The sequence below is a fragment of the Vipera berus genome (assembly GCF_964194415.1).
Source record: "Vipera berus genome assembly, chromosome: 1".
NCBI lineage: Eukaryota > Metazoa > Chordata > Lepidosauria > Squamata > Viperidae > Vipera > Vipera berus.
Genome location: NC_138202.1, coordinates 221,013,544 through 221,028,918, shown reverse-complemented (window position 1 = coordinate 221,028,918; position 15,375 = coordinate 221,013,544). Strand labels below are relative to the sequence as shown.

At 41.5% G+C, this 15,375-nt stretch overlaps 1 protein-coding gene across 1 annotated transcript; it reads left to right on the top strand.

Annotated features, from left to right (window-relative positions):
* Positions 1 to 2,501: 2,501 nt before the first annotated feature.
* On the top strand, positions 2,502 to 5,738 carry SOX11 (SRY-box transcription factor 11). The gene has a single exon (XM_081312726.1). It carries the CDS (start codon positions 2,881 to 2,883, stop codon positions 4,162 to 4,164), a length of 1,284 nt encoding a protein of 427 aa, XP_081168852.1. The 5' UTR covers positions 2,502 to 2,880; the 3' UTR covers positions 4,165 to 5,738.
* The last annotated feature ends 9,637 nt before the right edge of the window (positions 5,739 to 15,375 follow it).

Below are 15,375 nucleotides of genomic sequence, written 5' to 3'. Positions count from 1 at the left end.
CCCCCAACAATCTGGGTCCTCATTTTACCTACCTCGGAAGGATGGAAGGCTGAGTCAACCTTGAGCCTGGTGGGACGCGAACCTGCACTAATTGCAGGCAGCTGGTGTTACTTGAGGCATTAGCCCACTGCTCCACCAAGGATTTTACCCATCTGAGGGAACCAGCCAGAGTCAGACAAACCACGTTAGGGCACAGCATAGAACGTTAATCAGCATACAACTTTTGGAACTGGGAAAACTGCTTCTCTCTGCCTATGCACTCTAGTTGAATATCAGAAGAGAAATAGGTATGAATTGAATGTAAGCAAAGGTTACATTCAAATATTTAAATAAGAAATTGCAATAACTTGAAAGGTCTTTCTGGAACAAAGATTGAGCCAGAAGATGAGCCCTTCCTCCCTAAGTCTATGGGGCAGGAGTTCTAATTAAATGAGTGCAGATATTTTCCCTACCTTGAGCAGAGCAGATGGGAAGAGGGTGGGTTACTGAGGGCTAACCCAGGAATACTGGTGTCTGCAAGTGGTCTATTTCAAAAGATGTTTCTCCAGCATGAGCACTTCCGTCTCAATAAGGCAAGCCATTTAGTGGTGACTTCATGCTCTGCAAGGAAAACCAGCAAGCTAGCCACGATGCAAATGTAGCAATTTTTGCTGTCTGAAGATTTTTATACCTTATTTTGGAACAGATGCTATATTTCATATGTAATCTCATATTCAGCATTTTTGAGCAAAGTGCTTTTTTTATCTGCTTTAGCTTTGGCAAGAAGTCTCCATAAGCAAAAGTACATTTAATAAATGACATGCATCGTTATATTCGTTTTGCTCCAAAAATACATTAAGTATTACATTTGTATATTATTTATTTTCTTGAACCTATTACACCTTTGAAGGTTTGTGCTCTTAAGTGCAACTTTTTTGCAAAACGTTGCCATCAGATTAATGCCACAACACTCTCATTAACGTTGCTGTCACATTGGGAGTTAGGTACTTTGTGATGATGGACTGATTTGGTTGCTAGTAAACTCCCAGATAAGCATGTACATACCGGTGCAAAAAGACTTAAGATAGTTTAATTTTGTGTCATTACATTCTAATCCTGTAGCTACATCTACACTTGCCACACTTAAAACACCATTAATTTTTTTGTAAAACTATTTGCAGGAATGGGTGGGCCACTGTTTATGCAAAATAGGAAACATTTAAAATACATGTACATTTTACTTTTAATTACAAATATATGACATACAAAATAGAGTTTTACGCATGTTTACCAGAATAATAACTTGCAGAAAAGTGCTGATAAAGCAAATGGTCCAGTACACCTGAGAACCCCTTTTGTTGGCACTGGCAGCCTCACCTACATACCCTTATGTACTTATGTAGAAAATATAACCTGATTAAAAACTGATTAAAATCAGTGCTTAGATAAGCTAAAGGTACTTTGAAATATTCAGTATAAATTATACAGTACTTTGGATTGTTTTTAATTTTTATTTAAAAAGATGAATAACTTTTTGAAAATTGTATCTGAATATAGTAAAAAAATACACAAACATGGGTAAAGTACATGCGGTTAAAGGACAACTGAGTTATCACATATGTTAAAGGACAACTGAATTATTACGTATGATAGGCATATACGAATTTTCAAGCTCCCTTCCTCCTCCAGTATTCCCTGAGAAACACACTCAAGAGATATTACTCTACCAAAGAAGAGTCAGATTATATTCCTGCTACTGGCTTTTGGAAAACCAGAGGCAAGAAATTCAAAATATAGTCCTGCCACGAGATCAGGTAGGCGGGGAGGGGTGGGAGAGGAAGAAAGATTTGGCGGCCTGGGGGGGTGGGGTGAGAGAAAATAAAATAATCTGCAAGTCAGAGGACACATTGACGTAAATCTCGGCGTGTGTTTCTCTGTCTCAGTGTACAGAAGGAATCTTAACTAAAATGAAACGCAATGAGCTAGTGGTACTAAAGCGCCACCTACAGCTGTGGTGCACAGAAGAAGCCAAATGCCCAGAGGATGCGAGTCGATTCCTACAAGAATAAGCTCACCCAGCGTGACATTTTAGGCAATGTGGGAATAATCGCAGCAGATTCACCTGCGCCGTCTCCTAGATTCTGGTAAATAAGAAATAGGACCCCTTCCAATCAAGAAAGCCCAAGGAGGAGAGGGCGATCTCCTGATCCCAGCACAAGCAACCGTTCCCTCGCTTCTGTCCCCCCCTCTTTCCTCTCCGACTGTTAAGACGAACCTCCAAGCCCAGCCCCCTTCCCACTTCCACTTTATCTCCCCCTCCCCACGCCTTCCCAACAGCCGCTGCAAAAAGGGGGTGTGTATGCATACATGTGGGGGAACTTAATAAAGGCGGAGAGGCGGAGCCGAGGGGAGGAGTTCGCCTCTTCCATTGGCTGACAGCGGGAGTGATGTCACCCATATGAAACCCTGATAACTAGTTCGGAGAGAAACCCGCAACTTTTGCAGAAGGGGGAGTGTGATCCAGCGAGATCTCTGGGTCCCGGCGGCTGCTGTTGTTGCTGCTGCTGCTGCTGCTGCAGGGGGAGGGGAAAGAGCCGGAGCGAGTCCTGCTTCTGCCGCTGCTCAGACGGATAATCAGCGGCGTCCGAGGGGCAGGAGTGGAGCGCAGAGACTGTGAGACGCAAAGGGCAGGGGAGGGGACGGGGGGGGGGGAAGAAAAGAAGGAGCTTGCAACTTGCGCGCCGGGCTTCACCTCGCAGCCGTTCGCTTGAGTCGAACGAGGCGGGCGAGCGGTCGGTGGGTGCAAAGTGGAGGAAAAAAAAATACATTTTTTTTAAAAAATAATAATCATCGAGCCGAAAGACTACTAAGAAACTCTCAAGAGAAATCGTACCTCCCACCATGGTCCAGCAAGCGGAAAGTCCAGAGTCGGAGAACAACCTGCCCAGAGAAGCGATGGATACCGAAGAAGGGGAGTTTATGGCGTGCAGTCCGGTGGCGCTGGATGAGAGCGATCCGGATTGGTGCAAAACGGCTTCGGGGCACATCAAGAGACCGATGAACGCTTTCATGGTGTGGTCCAAGATCGAGCGCAGAAAAATCATGGAGCAGTCGCCGGACATGCACAACGCCGAGATCTCCAAGCGCCTGGGCAAACGGTGGAAAATGCTCAAGGACAGCGAAAAGATCCCGTTCATCCGGGAAGCCGAAAGACTGCGCCTTAAACACATGGCCGACTATCCCGATTACAAATACCGGCCGAGGAAAAAGCCCAAAATAGACCCGTCCGCCAAACCCAGCGCCAACCACAGCCCGGAGAAAAACGCACCCACCGGTACCGGCAGCGGCAACACCAACGGCGGCAAGAGCGCCAAAAGCTCCAGTAAGAAATGTAGCAAAGGGAAAACCTCCTCCTCCTCGTCGTCGTCGTCGTCGTCGTCTCCCCCGAAGGCCGGGACGAAGCTGGCCCCCAACTCGGGCGACTTCGGGGGAGAGGATTACCACCAATTCGGGACGCTGAAAGTGAGCAGCAAGACCATCAAGTGCGTCTTCATGGACGAGGACGACGACGACGACGAGGACGACGACGACTTGCAGTTGCGGATCAAGCAGGAGGAGGACGACGACGACGACGAGGAGGACCACCACCACCAGCAGCAGCAGCAACAGCAGCAGCAGCAGCAGCAGCAGCAGCAGTTGAGGCGGTACAACGTAGCCAAAGTCCCGGCCAGCCCCACCTTGAGCTCGTCGGCGGAGTCCACCGAAGGGGCCAGCCTGTACGAAGAGGTGAGGGGGGCCGCCGCCCCGCTTGGCGCCAGCGCCAGCAGACTCTACTACGGCTTCAAGAGTATGCCCAAGAGCGCCCAGCAGCCCAGCCTGTCCCCGGCTTCCTCCCGGTCCGTCTCCACCTCCTCTTCCAGCAGCAGTAGCGAAGAGGCGGACGACCTGATGTTTGACTTGAGCTTGAATTTCTCCCAGCACACTCACGCCGCCTCGGAGATGGGCGTGAGCTCCGCGGCGGGCAACCTGTCCCTCTCCCTCGTGGACAAGGATTTGGATTCGTTCAGCGAGGGCAGCTTGGGCTCTCACTTTGAGTTCCCCGATTACTGCACCCCGGAGCTGAGCGAGATGATCGCAGGCGACTGGCTGGAAGCGAACTTTTCCGACTTGGTTTTCACTTACTGAAGAAGCGAGGGAGGGAGGGAGAGAGGAAGCAGAGGAAAACGCAACGGGCAGGCGGACAGGCTGAGAGAGAGAGAGAGAGAGAGAGATCAAAAGGACTAAGAGGAAAAAAAAAGAAAAAATCGGTAATGGAAAGTTGATGCTAGTGATTTACGCTTAAACGTGGTGGAGTTTTGAAGTGAAGTAATGATCAAAATGTCTTTGGATTTTTCTTTTCTTTCTTTTTAAAGTCTTGAAGTTAGTTCCAAACCGAGTCCGGAGTTGTGATTTTTTTTTCCTTCTGATTTTTTATTTTTATTTTTTGAAATTGGTAATCACAACAGTAGCAGCAAGGAAAAAAAAGGCAAATGGGACTGGGGGTTAAAAGATTCAGAAGGCGTTGTTTGAAGTTTGTGATTCAAGTCTGGAAGTGGTCTGCAAAAAAAAAAAGTCTTTTGGCAGCACAACTGTTACTCAAGGGGGTTTGTGGATTTTTGTTTTTGTTTCTCCTACAAAGATTTCTAAGGACTGTTCTGATTTTTTAAATTTTTTTTAAAGGGACCATTGCAAACAACTGTTTTTGTTTCGAGGGAGAAAACTGATGTCTTCTATGCATCCAATTCTTAACAAAGTTGCAGGGAGCTTGAAAAAAATGCAGACTGTACAAACGCTTACAAAACAAAACTGTGAACTGACTTAAGATCAGAGTTTACTTTTCAGATCAAATTGTTTATGGTTTTACAAATGTGATTTCTACTTGCCAACTTTTTTTTTGTAACTTGTTCCCTTATACCTCCTTGATTGAATACCAGACAGCCTAGACCTCAGTACACAAAGGTATTGAAACATTTTTGATACATAACAGACCTCAGTCTTTTTAAAAAATTAATATATTTTCAGGCGTATTTTTGTACAGTGAAAGGGAACATTCTTGCTGTGTTTTTTCAGTAAGACTTTTCAGGCACTTCTTCCCTTTTATTTTTTTATTTTTTCCTCTGTTTTTAGCATGCAAGTTATATGGGTACGTTTATGTCCTGGTTTTGAAAGGATTAAAAAATCCTTGTATCTAAAGGCCTTGTGGTTTAAAAAAAACAAAACACTTTTTTGTACAGCTATAGTTCAGATTTGTTCAATATTTGTAGGTAAAGATTTATTGAAAATGGTGATATAGACCTCAGAGCTGTTATCTTAGTTTAAAAGATTGTATATGTACTGTACTATAGTAGGAATTTATGTATCTCATATGCTGTGATATGTGAATGGGGGCCCAGATGGAAGGTATGAAACTGGATTCTCAACTTTTTTTAGTGAAAATTAAAAAAAAATAATGAAATGGGGAAAAAAGAAAGGCACATAGTAAAAGTTTCTCATTTTGTGCAATATGATTCTTACAAGTACAGACCATCTGCATATTTTGTAGCATAGGATGGCAACATAACAGACTTGTGCAGTCAACAACATTGCCTTTTTTAAAAAAAATGCTGAAAGTCTGTATCTTGACAGTTTTAATAAATCAGCTGGAACTGATAGAAATTCGATTCAACATTAGCCTCTACAGAAGCAACGCCTCTGGATATGCCTTGTATCCAAGCCTTCCCTCACCCTTAGAGGAGCCTTAGCTGAGACTTCATGGGGGCGGGAGGGGGCGGTTGGGGAGAAAAGGGTAGACAGACTTTAAAGGGCTGATATCTTCTTTTTTATACCTCTTCCCTTTCTCTCCCCTGTGATGTGCGCTTCCCCCATCTTCGGTCGGGTGGGCGGCGTGGTGCAGGAAAAGGCGATTGGGGGCAAAATGGCGGGATAAAGGGCGAGAGAGAGTGTGCTTCGATTCTGGCGTGTTCCAGGGCTGTAACCTCTGGCTCCTTCGTTCCGAGCGGAGGGTGCCAAGCCAGCAAGGATGCCAGGGCTGGGGCTCAGCGTGATTTGGCCGGGAAGGGGGTGGGGAAGAGATTGTGGCAGCAACCTTGGCTGGATGTAAGGTGCCCGGTGGAGGAGGAGGGGGTTGGGTCACCTTCAAGTTATCTCGGTGCGTGAGGAGGGGCGCGCAGGCGGATGCCGCTGAAGCTAAAGGTTTAGCCGAATGTTTTTACAGGCTTAGAGCTTGGTTGTTTTGTTTTTCCCCGGACTAGGTTATGTATTTCTCGCCGGCGCCTTGGTTTGATTTGGAAAAGGGGAGTCTCTCTCGCCCCGCCACCCCAGCCGTTTCTCTGACAGAAGGGATCTCGGTGCGCTCCCCTTAGCCACGGAAACGGGGGGGGGGAAGAGGGAAGGTGTCTCTTTCACGAAGGCTTTGCTCGCCACCAGATCGGAGCTTTGCCAGGGGGGCGTGCCTTGACCATGTGAGGCAGCTCCGCGGCTCGCTTTTTAGTCTGCCAAAGCTGCCGCCGCCGCCGCCTCAGGAACGCGCAGCGGACGAGCCAAGGAAAAGAACTGAATGAGGAGGGGGCGTGCCCGCCTGCGTGTGTGTGTGTGCTTGTGCGTTTGTGCAGAGTCGCTATTTTCAACTCCCAATATTACGAAGGGGGAAAAAAAAAGGTCGACGTGAATAAAATGTGGTGGAAGACGAGCGCTCTGTGTGTGTGTGTGTGTGTGTGCGTGCGCGCGCGCGCGGTGTTTTATCATATTCTTGCAAAGGCGAGACGGCCCGTTTCCTTTCCCTCGTCACGAGCCTTGAGCCGTCGCGCCCATAACCGTCGGCTCTCCGTTCGTGACGAGCGGGGGCTCTTCTCTCTTTTTTTTTTTCCATCATCCCTGCTTCGAGCGAAACGTTGAAAAACCGCGCGACACCGGAGAGGCGCGCCTCCGCGTTTGGCAAAGCGGGCGCCTTTGCGCGCGTGCCGGCGCGGTTGAGTGAGGGAGTGAATGAGTGAGGGAGTGCGCGCGCGCGCGCGCAGAGGCTTCTAGGCTAGGAGAGGGCCGTGCGAGCATCCCTCGCTCCTCCCCCCCCTGCCTTCTGTGTGAAGGGAGGTACCTTCTCAGCGGGTGGGGGGGTGAGGGAGGAGGAGGAGGAGGGCGGCTGATGGCTTTCCTCATTTTTCATAGAGGCAGCTTTCCGTCTCCTCCCTTCCCCCATCTGCGTTTTAGCCAGAAGCCTTTGCATTGATTTTTTTATTTCCCCCCCCCAATAGAACAGACTGGGGGGGGGAAAGGGCGTGTTATAGGTAGCTCGGGATATACGGCTTTTTTCTTCATCCCACCTCAGCCACTGCCTTATTTTCTTTGTAAGATGGGATTTTGATTGCGCCCCGAGAGCATTAGGGGCCGTTCATCTTTTGGGGCGCAGTTGTTTCCTTCCAGGGACTCTTGTTTTGTTTCCTCAACTGAGCAAAAAAAACCTCTGTAGTTACAAAAGATGCTCTGCACAGGGGAAAGCGGCATCTTACTCTGCCCCAGAGCAGCTGGGAGTCTTTTTACCAGTGAAATAGGCTCTGTTTTCCTTTTACTGAGATCTGGGCCTCAGGCACAGGAAATGGGAAAGAAAGATGAACTGTGGCAGATATTGGGGGGTGGGGGGTGAACTTTTTTTTAAAAAAAATAATAATAATTCAGTCTTAAACTTTAGTGGGGAAATTAAGATTATAACTAGATTTAGTCACAAGAATAATTTGTGGTAAGCTTTGGAAGGCTATCCGTTTGTTTTCAATGAGTAATAAATCAATTGTACATTTGTCAGTATGGTGAATAAATCATCCAACCAGTCCTAACTATCATTATTCAAAATTAAGATGATTGGGAGTTGCGAGCAATTGTGATCCCAAGTAAGCGTGATTGCCATTTTCCATGAAACTCTGATCAGTTTATTTTACTTTCAAGTAATGACTTGAATTACTTGTGATTGTATTTGGAGTTGAAAGTAAGTCCTGCTTAAATCAGTAGTGCTTATTTTTCTGTAAACAGGGTTAGAATTGGTTTGATGATATTTAACGGGCAACTTACTGAGCTGCTCACTTTAGGAATCACTGCTAAAAGGCTTCCAGGCTGGCTGAAGATGGACCTGTCTACGTACATAGTTGTATGATATAAATAGAATAAAATCTTTAAATATAGATTGTTGATTAAAAAAATCTTTGGTGAGAGATCAATTTTAAATTAGTTATTTAAACTGGTAATAAAGTGCTTAAAATTATCTCTTTAAGCAAAGACCATGGCCTATTTTGTTTTATTTTTTAAAAGAGGTGGTTTGGTTTAAAGCTTTCTTTGATTGAAAAATTATGGTGTACCTCAAAACTTCAGTCTGTGTCTTTGTATTGTGCAAAGGCATGATAAAACTTTTAGGGCAGAAGCTAGTGTAACACGTAACATATTTTTGGCTAGAAATAGTCCAATAAAACTCAAGTCCTTGAATTTTAGGTTTTTTTGATCTCTTAAATTTTGGATGTGTTAATGACTTTACATATTTTAAAACAATTTATTGGACTATCTGAGAGAAAATGAGGCAAACAACTGTTCCCTGCAGTCTGATAATTAATTTTCAGCAGTTAAATACCACCAGTTTTGTAGACTGGACATAGAAAATTAATCATTGTTAGCTACATGAAGCCAAAATATTTTTATTCTTTTAGCTAGTCTGTAATTTGGAAAAATGGTAGTGCAAAGGGGTATGTGTGTGCTGAAGAATTGGGGAGCTCTGTCTGCCTTAATTATGGGGCTGCCTGGGTTGACTGCAGGAACTGTATTTTAACCCCCTTTTCACATTTATTATGTGAAGATACAAGGGTGTAACTCATCTAAATAAGATATATTCAGACTGAACAGAACATTTACTTTTAGTGACATGGGGGGCTGAATATATTTCTAAAAGCTGAATTTTGAAATTAGTCATATAATGATTTGGAAATGGGAACACAGTATATAAGATCTAAGAATGTGCAATATACAAGGAAGGGGAACGTACGTTTAATCTGGAAAGTTAAAATTAGTCAACTTGCATATATAACCTTTTTTAAAAAATCAGAAATGGAAATGTGTCTAGTGAAAAATCTGTTTTCCCACTGTAAGTGGGGGATATGTCCTAATATTAGTAAAATTCTAATTGGTAGACTTGTGGACTGTGGTCCTAAATTCAGTATTGCAGTCATAAGTACATTTACTAAGAAGTTGCACTCAAATCATGCAGCCTATTTTTGAGTAAAATGCCTGAATATTGTATGTTTGCTCTCATCATAACATACATGCTCATAACTCTTCCTTGTAATTGCACATGTGCATTTTGGCAGACTTTTATAAAATAGATTTATTTCTTGGGCTGTTGCATTGTTTGCCTCCTCCTCTTCCTCAGCACTTTTCATCTTCTTGGGTGAGGAGATGCATTGTTCAAGGGCATAAGGAAATGTTTTAAAGATTGTCAGCTTTTAATATATGAAAATATCCTAATCCATATAGAATAACATTTCAAAAAGCAACCTAAGATTTTTTTAAAGACACTTTGTGGAAGGTGAAATCCAGTTTGTATCTTTCCTTCTGGCTACTTCCTATCTAATGTTAGAAGATCTAATTAAAAAGAAAGTTTAATTCTTTAAGGGCAATATATATGACAGATTAAATAGATTGATGAAAATGTCTTTTAAAATTGTATTTACTCTAAATATAGATGTCCATACATGCAAAAGGTAACTTTTTCCTAGTGTAGTGTCTACAGAAAGTGATTTGAACCTATATGGCCTTAATGGCCTTTTATGCCAATGTAAATTGGTTATAAAACTGTAATTATTCCAGTCACTATTGAATGTGAAATTAGAATCAGATACTAAAGACTTGTATTAGTCTTTGATAGCCTACTCTACAGAACTCTCTGTTCTATATCTCCACCTTTGTCACATATTATTCTATGGCCTGGTACGATCCTCATCCTGCACTTCTTTGGTGAATTTTGTTTGACTCTAATTTGCATTTGTCAATAATTTAAATTGGGCCTTGATTCTACAATAAGTTGGAAGCTTTTTTTCACAGCCTCATCCCCTTGCTCTTGAATAGTTGCAAGGGATAAATAATTTATTTTTCATCCACAAATGTTATTATTTCAGACACCTATACTTTGAGGGTGATTTCCCCCTCCTTTCCACACACTACCTATAGCAATTAACTGCCTACTTGATTTTTACCTCCCCTCATGGATGCAGTGAATTTTTAAGAGAATTTCACAAGCAAGTAGTTTTTTAGTGAGTTTAAACGTGAACAGAGTTTAAAAAGCCTATTTTTATATTCCGTATAAAGCACAAATGTGCAGAAAGTGTAGAATGACTTACAAAAAGGGAAATAAAAGTCCATAATATTTCATGTATAAAAGTAATACTGTAATTGGTTATTGATTCTTCTAGAAAGTCCCAATAGTTATGCCAGTGCAAAGCTAGAATTATTGCAACATCTAAGAAATGATGATGGACAACATTTTCACAGGACTGACTTCTATGAATAAAAGCTACTCCTAGTTCATTATGGGGTTGGTGGTTCTCATGGACACATTAACAACCTGAAAGTTTGAAAACGGAGTTCCCTGTCTTTATTAAGTCATCACACACCTTTTTCATATCCATATTTCTCTGCTGTGAATTAAAGGGCCATACTCAAATTAGGCTCTCTGGGAAATTTTGCTTTTAAGAAACTAGGATGTACTAATTTTATAATATTTATCTGCTAGTATGTCCTATTCATTTCAGTAGAATATCTAAATAATATATCAGTAGGAGTGAATCCACTGTTTTTCCAACAAAATTGGAAATACTTTTATTTTTAATGTGATGGTGTAATAAATTCTAATCCAGGAACTCTCAGTTTCATTGCTTAATTTTCTTTCCATCTTATTGCTTATCTTCAAACCCAGTTATCAGGAACGTTAGCACCATTATCATTCTTTTGCAATTTCTGGTGTTTAATCTTGTAGTATATTGGAAGTATGAAGCCTACAATGCCATGATACTTTTTTTTTAACGTCTTCAGTTTTTTCTGTTGGGCTATTTTAGTTTTCCATCAGTGTGGGAATTTTGGTGGTTACAATGTTTGAGATGTTGCGTGAAGGCCACAGGTGGAGTAAACCAAATGCCTTAGTGCAGTTTTTTTTAGCTTGACACTTAAAAATACGTAATTTCAAAATAAGACAAAAGAGTTTTCAAAGGCCACTTGAAAAGTAGTTTTTCACAGCCACTCTAGATAAGGGGAGGAGAGGAAAGCTGAAAAAGATTCTTGTTTAGAAGTCTGAATGATGATGGTAGTGGGGGGGAAACCTTGGAGGTTTTTGCATGCCAGTGTACAGGCCTATTTCTGTGAGAAGGGGGAAAAGAAGAGAGTAAGGTTTGCTTGAGGCAATGCACTGGAGGACAAAAGTGTTTTCTAGCACTAGGAAAAGAAGAAAATGCATGGCAGAGTTTTGTCTTCTAGTAGACTATATAGCATGCAGAGTTTAGTATGTGTCAAAACAGTGTATGACATTGCTGTATCAAAGTTGTACAGTTAAGCATTATTTATTGAAAGCTATGTTTTTTTTTGTAAAGACCTGATCACCTAGAGGATTAATATCATTCACTTGTGCTAGTGTGCTACATTCTTAACCAGCTTCTTTACTACAGTACTTGATATGCAGTGTTAAAACGCTCAGGGTTGAAAACAGTCCACTCCAATGTCTCTTCTCTTTTTTTTTCTCCATTGGGAAAAAATACCAACTAAAAGAACACATTAACCTAATAAAACTGTATGATCAATCTTTATATGTGTTTTTATGTGGATTTTTTCCCCTCACTGGGTTTTGTATTTTATGTATATAACAAAATAAGGGCTCAGATTTCACAGTCACTCATTAAACTGGAGTGTCTTTCCTAGCATGACTCATGGCCTTGCCAGGAGAGCCTTGGCAAAGTGCGATTCTGTGCCCATTTGTGATGCCCTGAAAACAAGGCAAATATTATTTGTTTTTCCTGCTTTTCTGCTTTGGATAAGAGCAAAATATCTTGGGTTCATCATTTCAGGTGATGTTTTAAAACTGAACATGAAATAAATAAGAGAAGTTTCTACTCTTGAATTAAATACCAGCAAACTCCATTTCTCTGTGTCTTTTTTCTACAGACAATTTACACTGTAAATGTATTTTGACATAGAAATAAATCATTCTGTATTAAGATTCTTGATATGAAAATGTTTTTATGAAAATCTGTAATTGGAATTATAATATGTTTATAAAATGTGTTTATGTGGTGGAAGTTTGTTGTATATTAAATATGGTTTTATATAAATTATTGTGTTATATTGTGGAGATTTCAAACTACACAATTAACATAGCCAATTTACACTGTAAATATGTTGGCTACTCAAAATCCTTAATTTTGTTTTTAACCTTATATATTCCCACATGTATTACCAGGGTGATAAAATTCCATACACACCACCTGCTTGCTTGTATATGAAGTTTGCATCATTAGTAACTTCTGGTAACCACTGTAACTATTGAAATCTATTTAAATGTAAACATTGCTGAGACCATTCGCATTAAGTAAAATGAGGCAAATTCCTCAGAGGACAAAATGGAGAGTTATATTAAGAAGATGGAGGACAGCACTTCCTGTTTACTTGTCTTAATTTGCTGTCCTATATTAAGAAGATGGAGAACAGCACTTCCTGTTTGCTTGTCTTAATTTGCTGTCCTAAGATGAAGTAAAGACTAGTTGCCATTGTAAATTTTAATGGTATACTAAAGAATAGTCAGTCTTAAATCCCATCCATTAAATAACCAAATCTCAAATGTTCAATATTAATACCAATATTTTAAATTGACCTTGCTACAGAAATATTTCTATTTTAGATTTTCAACATGCTTTATGTCCAGACAACCTGTGGCAAAAAAAATATTTTGCATAGCAGAATGGAGAAGTTTGGGACATAACCTAAATTCCATACTCCATATTTTTTGCATTTCACATTAGGGATTATAGGGGGGAAAAGGCTCCACGAAGCCCTTGAGCATCTGATAGATATTTGGAGCATAAAGTTAATGCAGAAAAAGTTAACACCCAATACAGAGGCTAGGTTAATTCACTGTGCTAAGATACAGCATTCCACATTTAGTTTTAAGCTAGCATGATGTATCAATTGAGCCTCTGTTGTTTGTAAACATTAGTTTTTGGTTTAGTGCAGTGTATAAAGGCAGCCAAACATGGTTTATCCAGCAAACCATGGACAAAAGTGATGCTTTATCCAAGTCATGAGGACAACTTCTCTGAAAAATCGTTTCCTACCAGCATCTCTTTTCCTTCGTAAGAGTTTTGGAAAGTTGCAATATTTGTCTGAGTTTCACAAGAATAAGTCACTGGAGGGAAGATCTCTTTTTGTCAGGTACTGGAATAATGTTGCCTAGCTGTTATGAGGGCAAAACAGGAAAATAAAATAAAAGTTCAATACTAATAATTATTGGACTCTGGCAATGAAGAGATCAGAGACATTCATCAATATGTATAAGTGACGTGATTATTGCTTATGAAGGAGACTCAGAAGCAAAGTATACATTTCTTTGCTTATAATCAGCCACTCAAATTTTTGAGAAGACCTTCAAAATACAATTATGCCCCCCACAAAAGGGGGGGAGGTAACTATAGTATCTGTAGTATCGTAGTTGTTTTATAATGGATGTTCAAAGGGGGGAAAAGATTTCAAAAAATGCATGTATCTTTAAATTCTGTTTCAAGACCTATTGAAAAATGGGGAAAAAAAGGTGCGAAGATGCTTTTAGCAACACTTAAACATCATTGTTGAAGACTAATCAGTGCCTTGATATCTTCCAGATACTGGAGTTTCCCTTCCTCAGTTTTGAAGCAACCTCTTTACCTTCCTGTCAGGAGTACAGATTTTTAGACAACGTTCGTCAACGCTGCAAAATCTCATGTTGATCTCTCCAGTGTAATTGCTGAATAGAACGTTGCATCCGTTGTTGAAAGCGAGAAAAGCTAATTTGGGTTTTTGTGTATCTGTCCTTTAATGTAACCAGTAAACATTCCTAGTGTGGATTTTTCACACAAAATCTGCAGCATTCTGGTCCTAATTTGTAAAGACATTTTGATAATAACATGCTGATGCAGCTATAACTCGTGCTGGATTGTTGTTCTTTTCCAGCACATCAAGTATCTATAGAAAGGATGAGTAAATAAGAGGCCTGAGCAAGGGCGCTCCGACTTGTGTCCTTTGCAGACGTTCACTGGTGCTACCAGGAAGGCCTGATTTGGAATAATGAACAAAAGAGGCCTGAAACCGAGCAAGGCTGCTGCATTCCATCTTGAAATTAATGAAATAATGCATGTTACTAGATTTTTTCCCCTAAACCAGGGGTAGGCAACCTCGGCTCTTTTATGACTCATGGACTTCAACTCCCAGAATTCCTGAGCCAGCTGGAGTTGAAGTCCATGAGTCATAAAAGAGCCGAGGTTGCCTACCCTTGCCCTAAACCAATTAAACTAACAGATTGCCTGATGCACTACTGTTTTACTGAAGTGCTTATAAGATCAATGAAGCTGGAGAAAAACTACACAGAAAGGGTCCAAGAAAGGAGGGATACCAGAATAACAGAGTTGGAAGGGATCTTGGAGGTCATCTACTCCCTGCTCAAGCAGGAGAACCAGTGGTGGGATTCAGCCGGTTCGCACCACTTTGGCAGAACCAGTAGCTAATTTTTTGTTGCCCAGGCCCAGAATGGACTTCTGGAAACAGCATCCACACAGAGAACCGAATCTGAATCTCACCACTGAGGAGAACCTATACAATTCTGAATAAAGGGCTGTCCAATCTCTTCTTTAAAACTTCTGGTGATGGAGCACCCAAAACTTCTACAGGCAAGCCATTCCACTGCTTAATTGTTCTCATTGTCAGGAAATTTCTCCTTAGTTCTATATCCCTCTTTCATAAGTTTCCATCTGTTACTTCTTCTTTTGCTCTCAGGTGCTATGGAAAATGCATTAACCCCTCCCCCCTTCTCTGTGATAACCTCTCAAGTACTGAAACACTGCTATCATGTCACTCCAGTTTACCACTACCATTAATACTGACAACAACAACAACAACAACAACAACAACAAATATTTGATTCCCACTGCCTCTCCTTTGTCTCACTGGAAAACCCAAGTGACCCCAAGGTTAGGATTACCATAATCTAGGGCAGTGGTGTCAAACTCGCGATGTCACATGATGTCGCACGATGTATCAGGGCTTTTTCCCCATTGCCGGCAATGGGGCGGGCGCGGTTTTGTTGTGACGCGTCCGGCC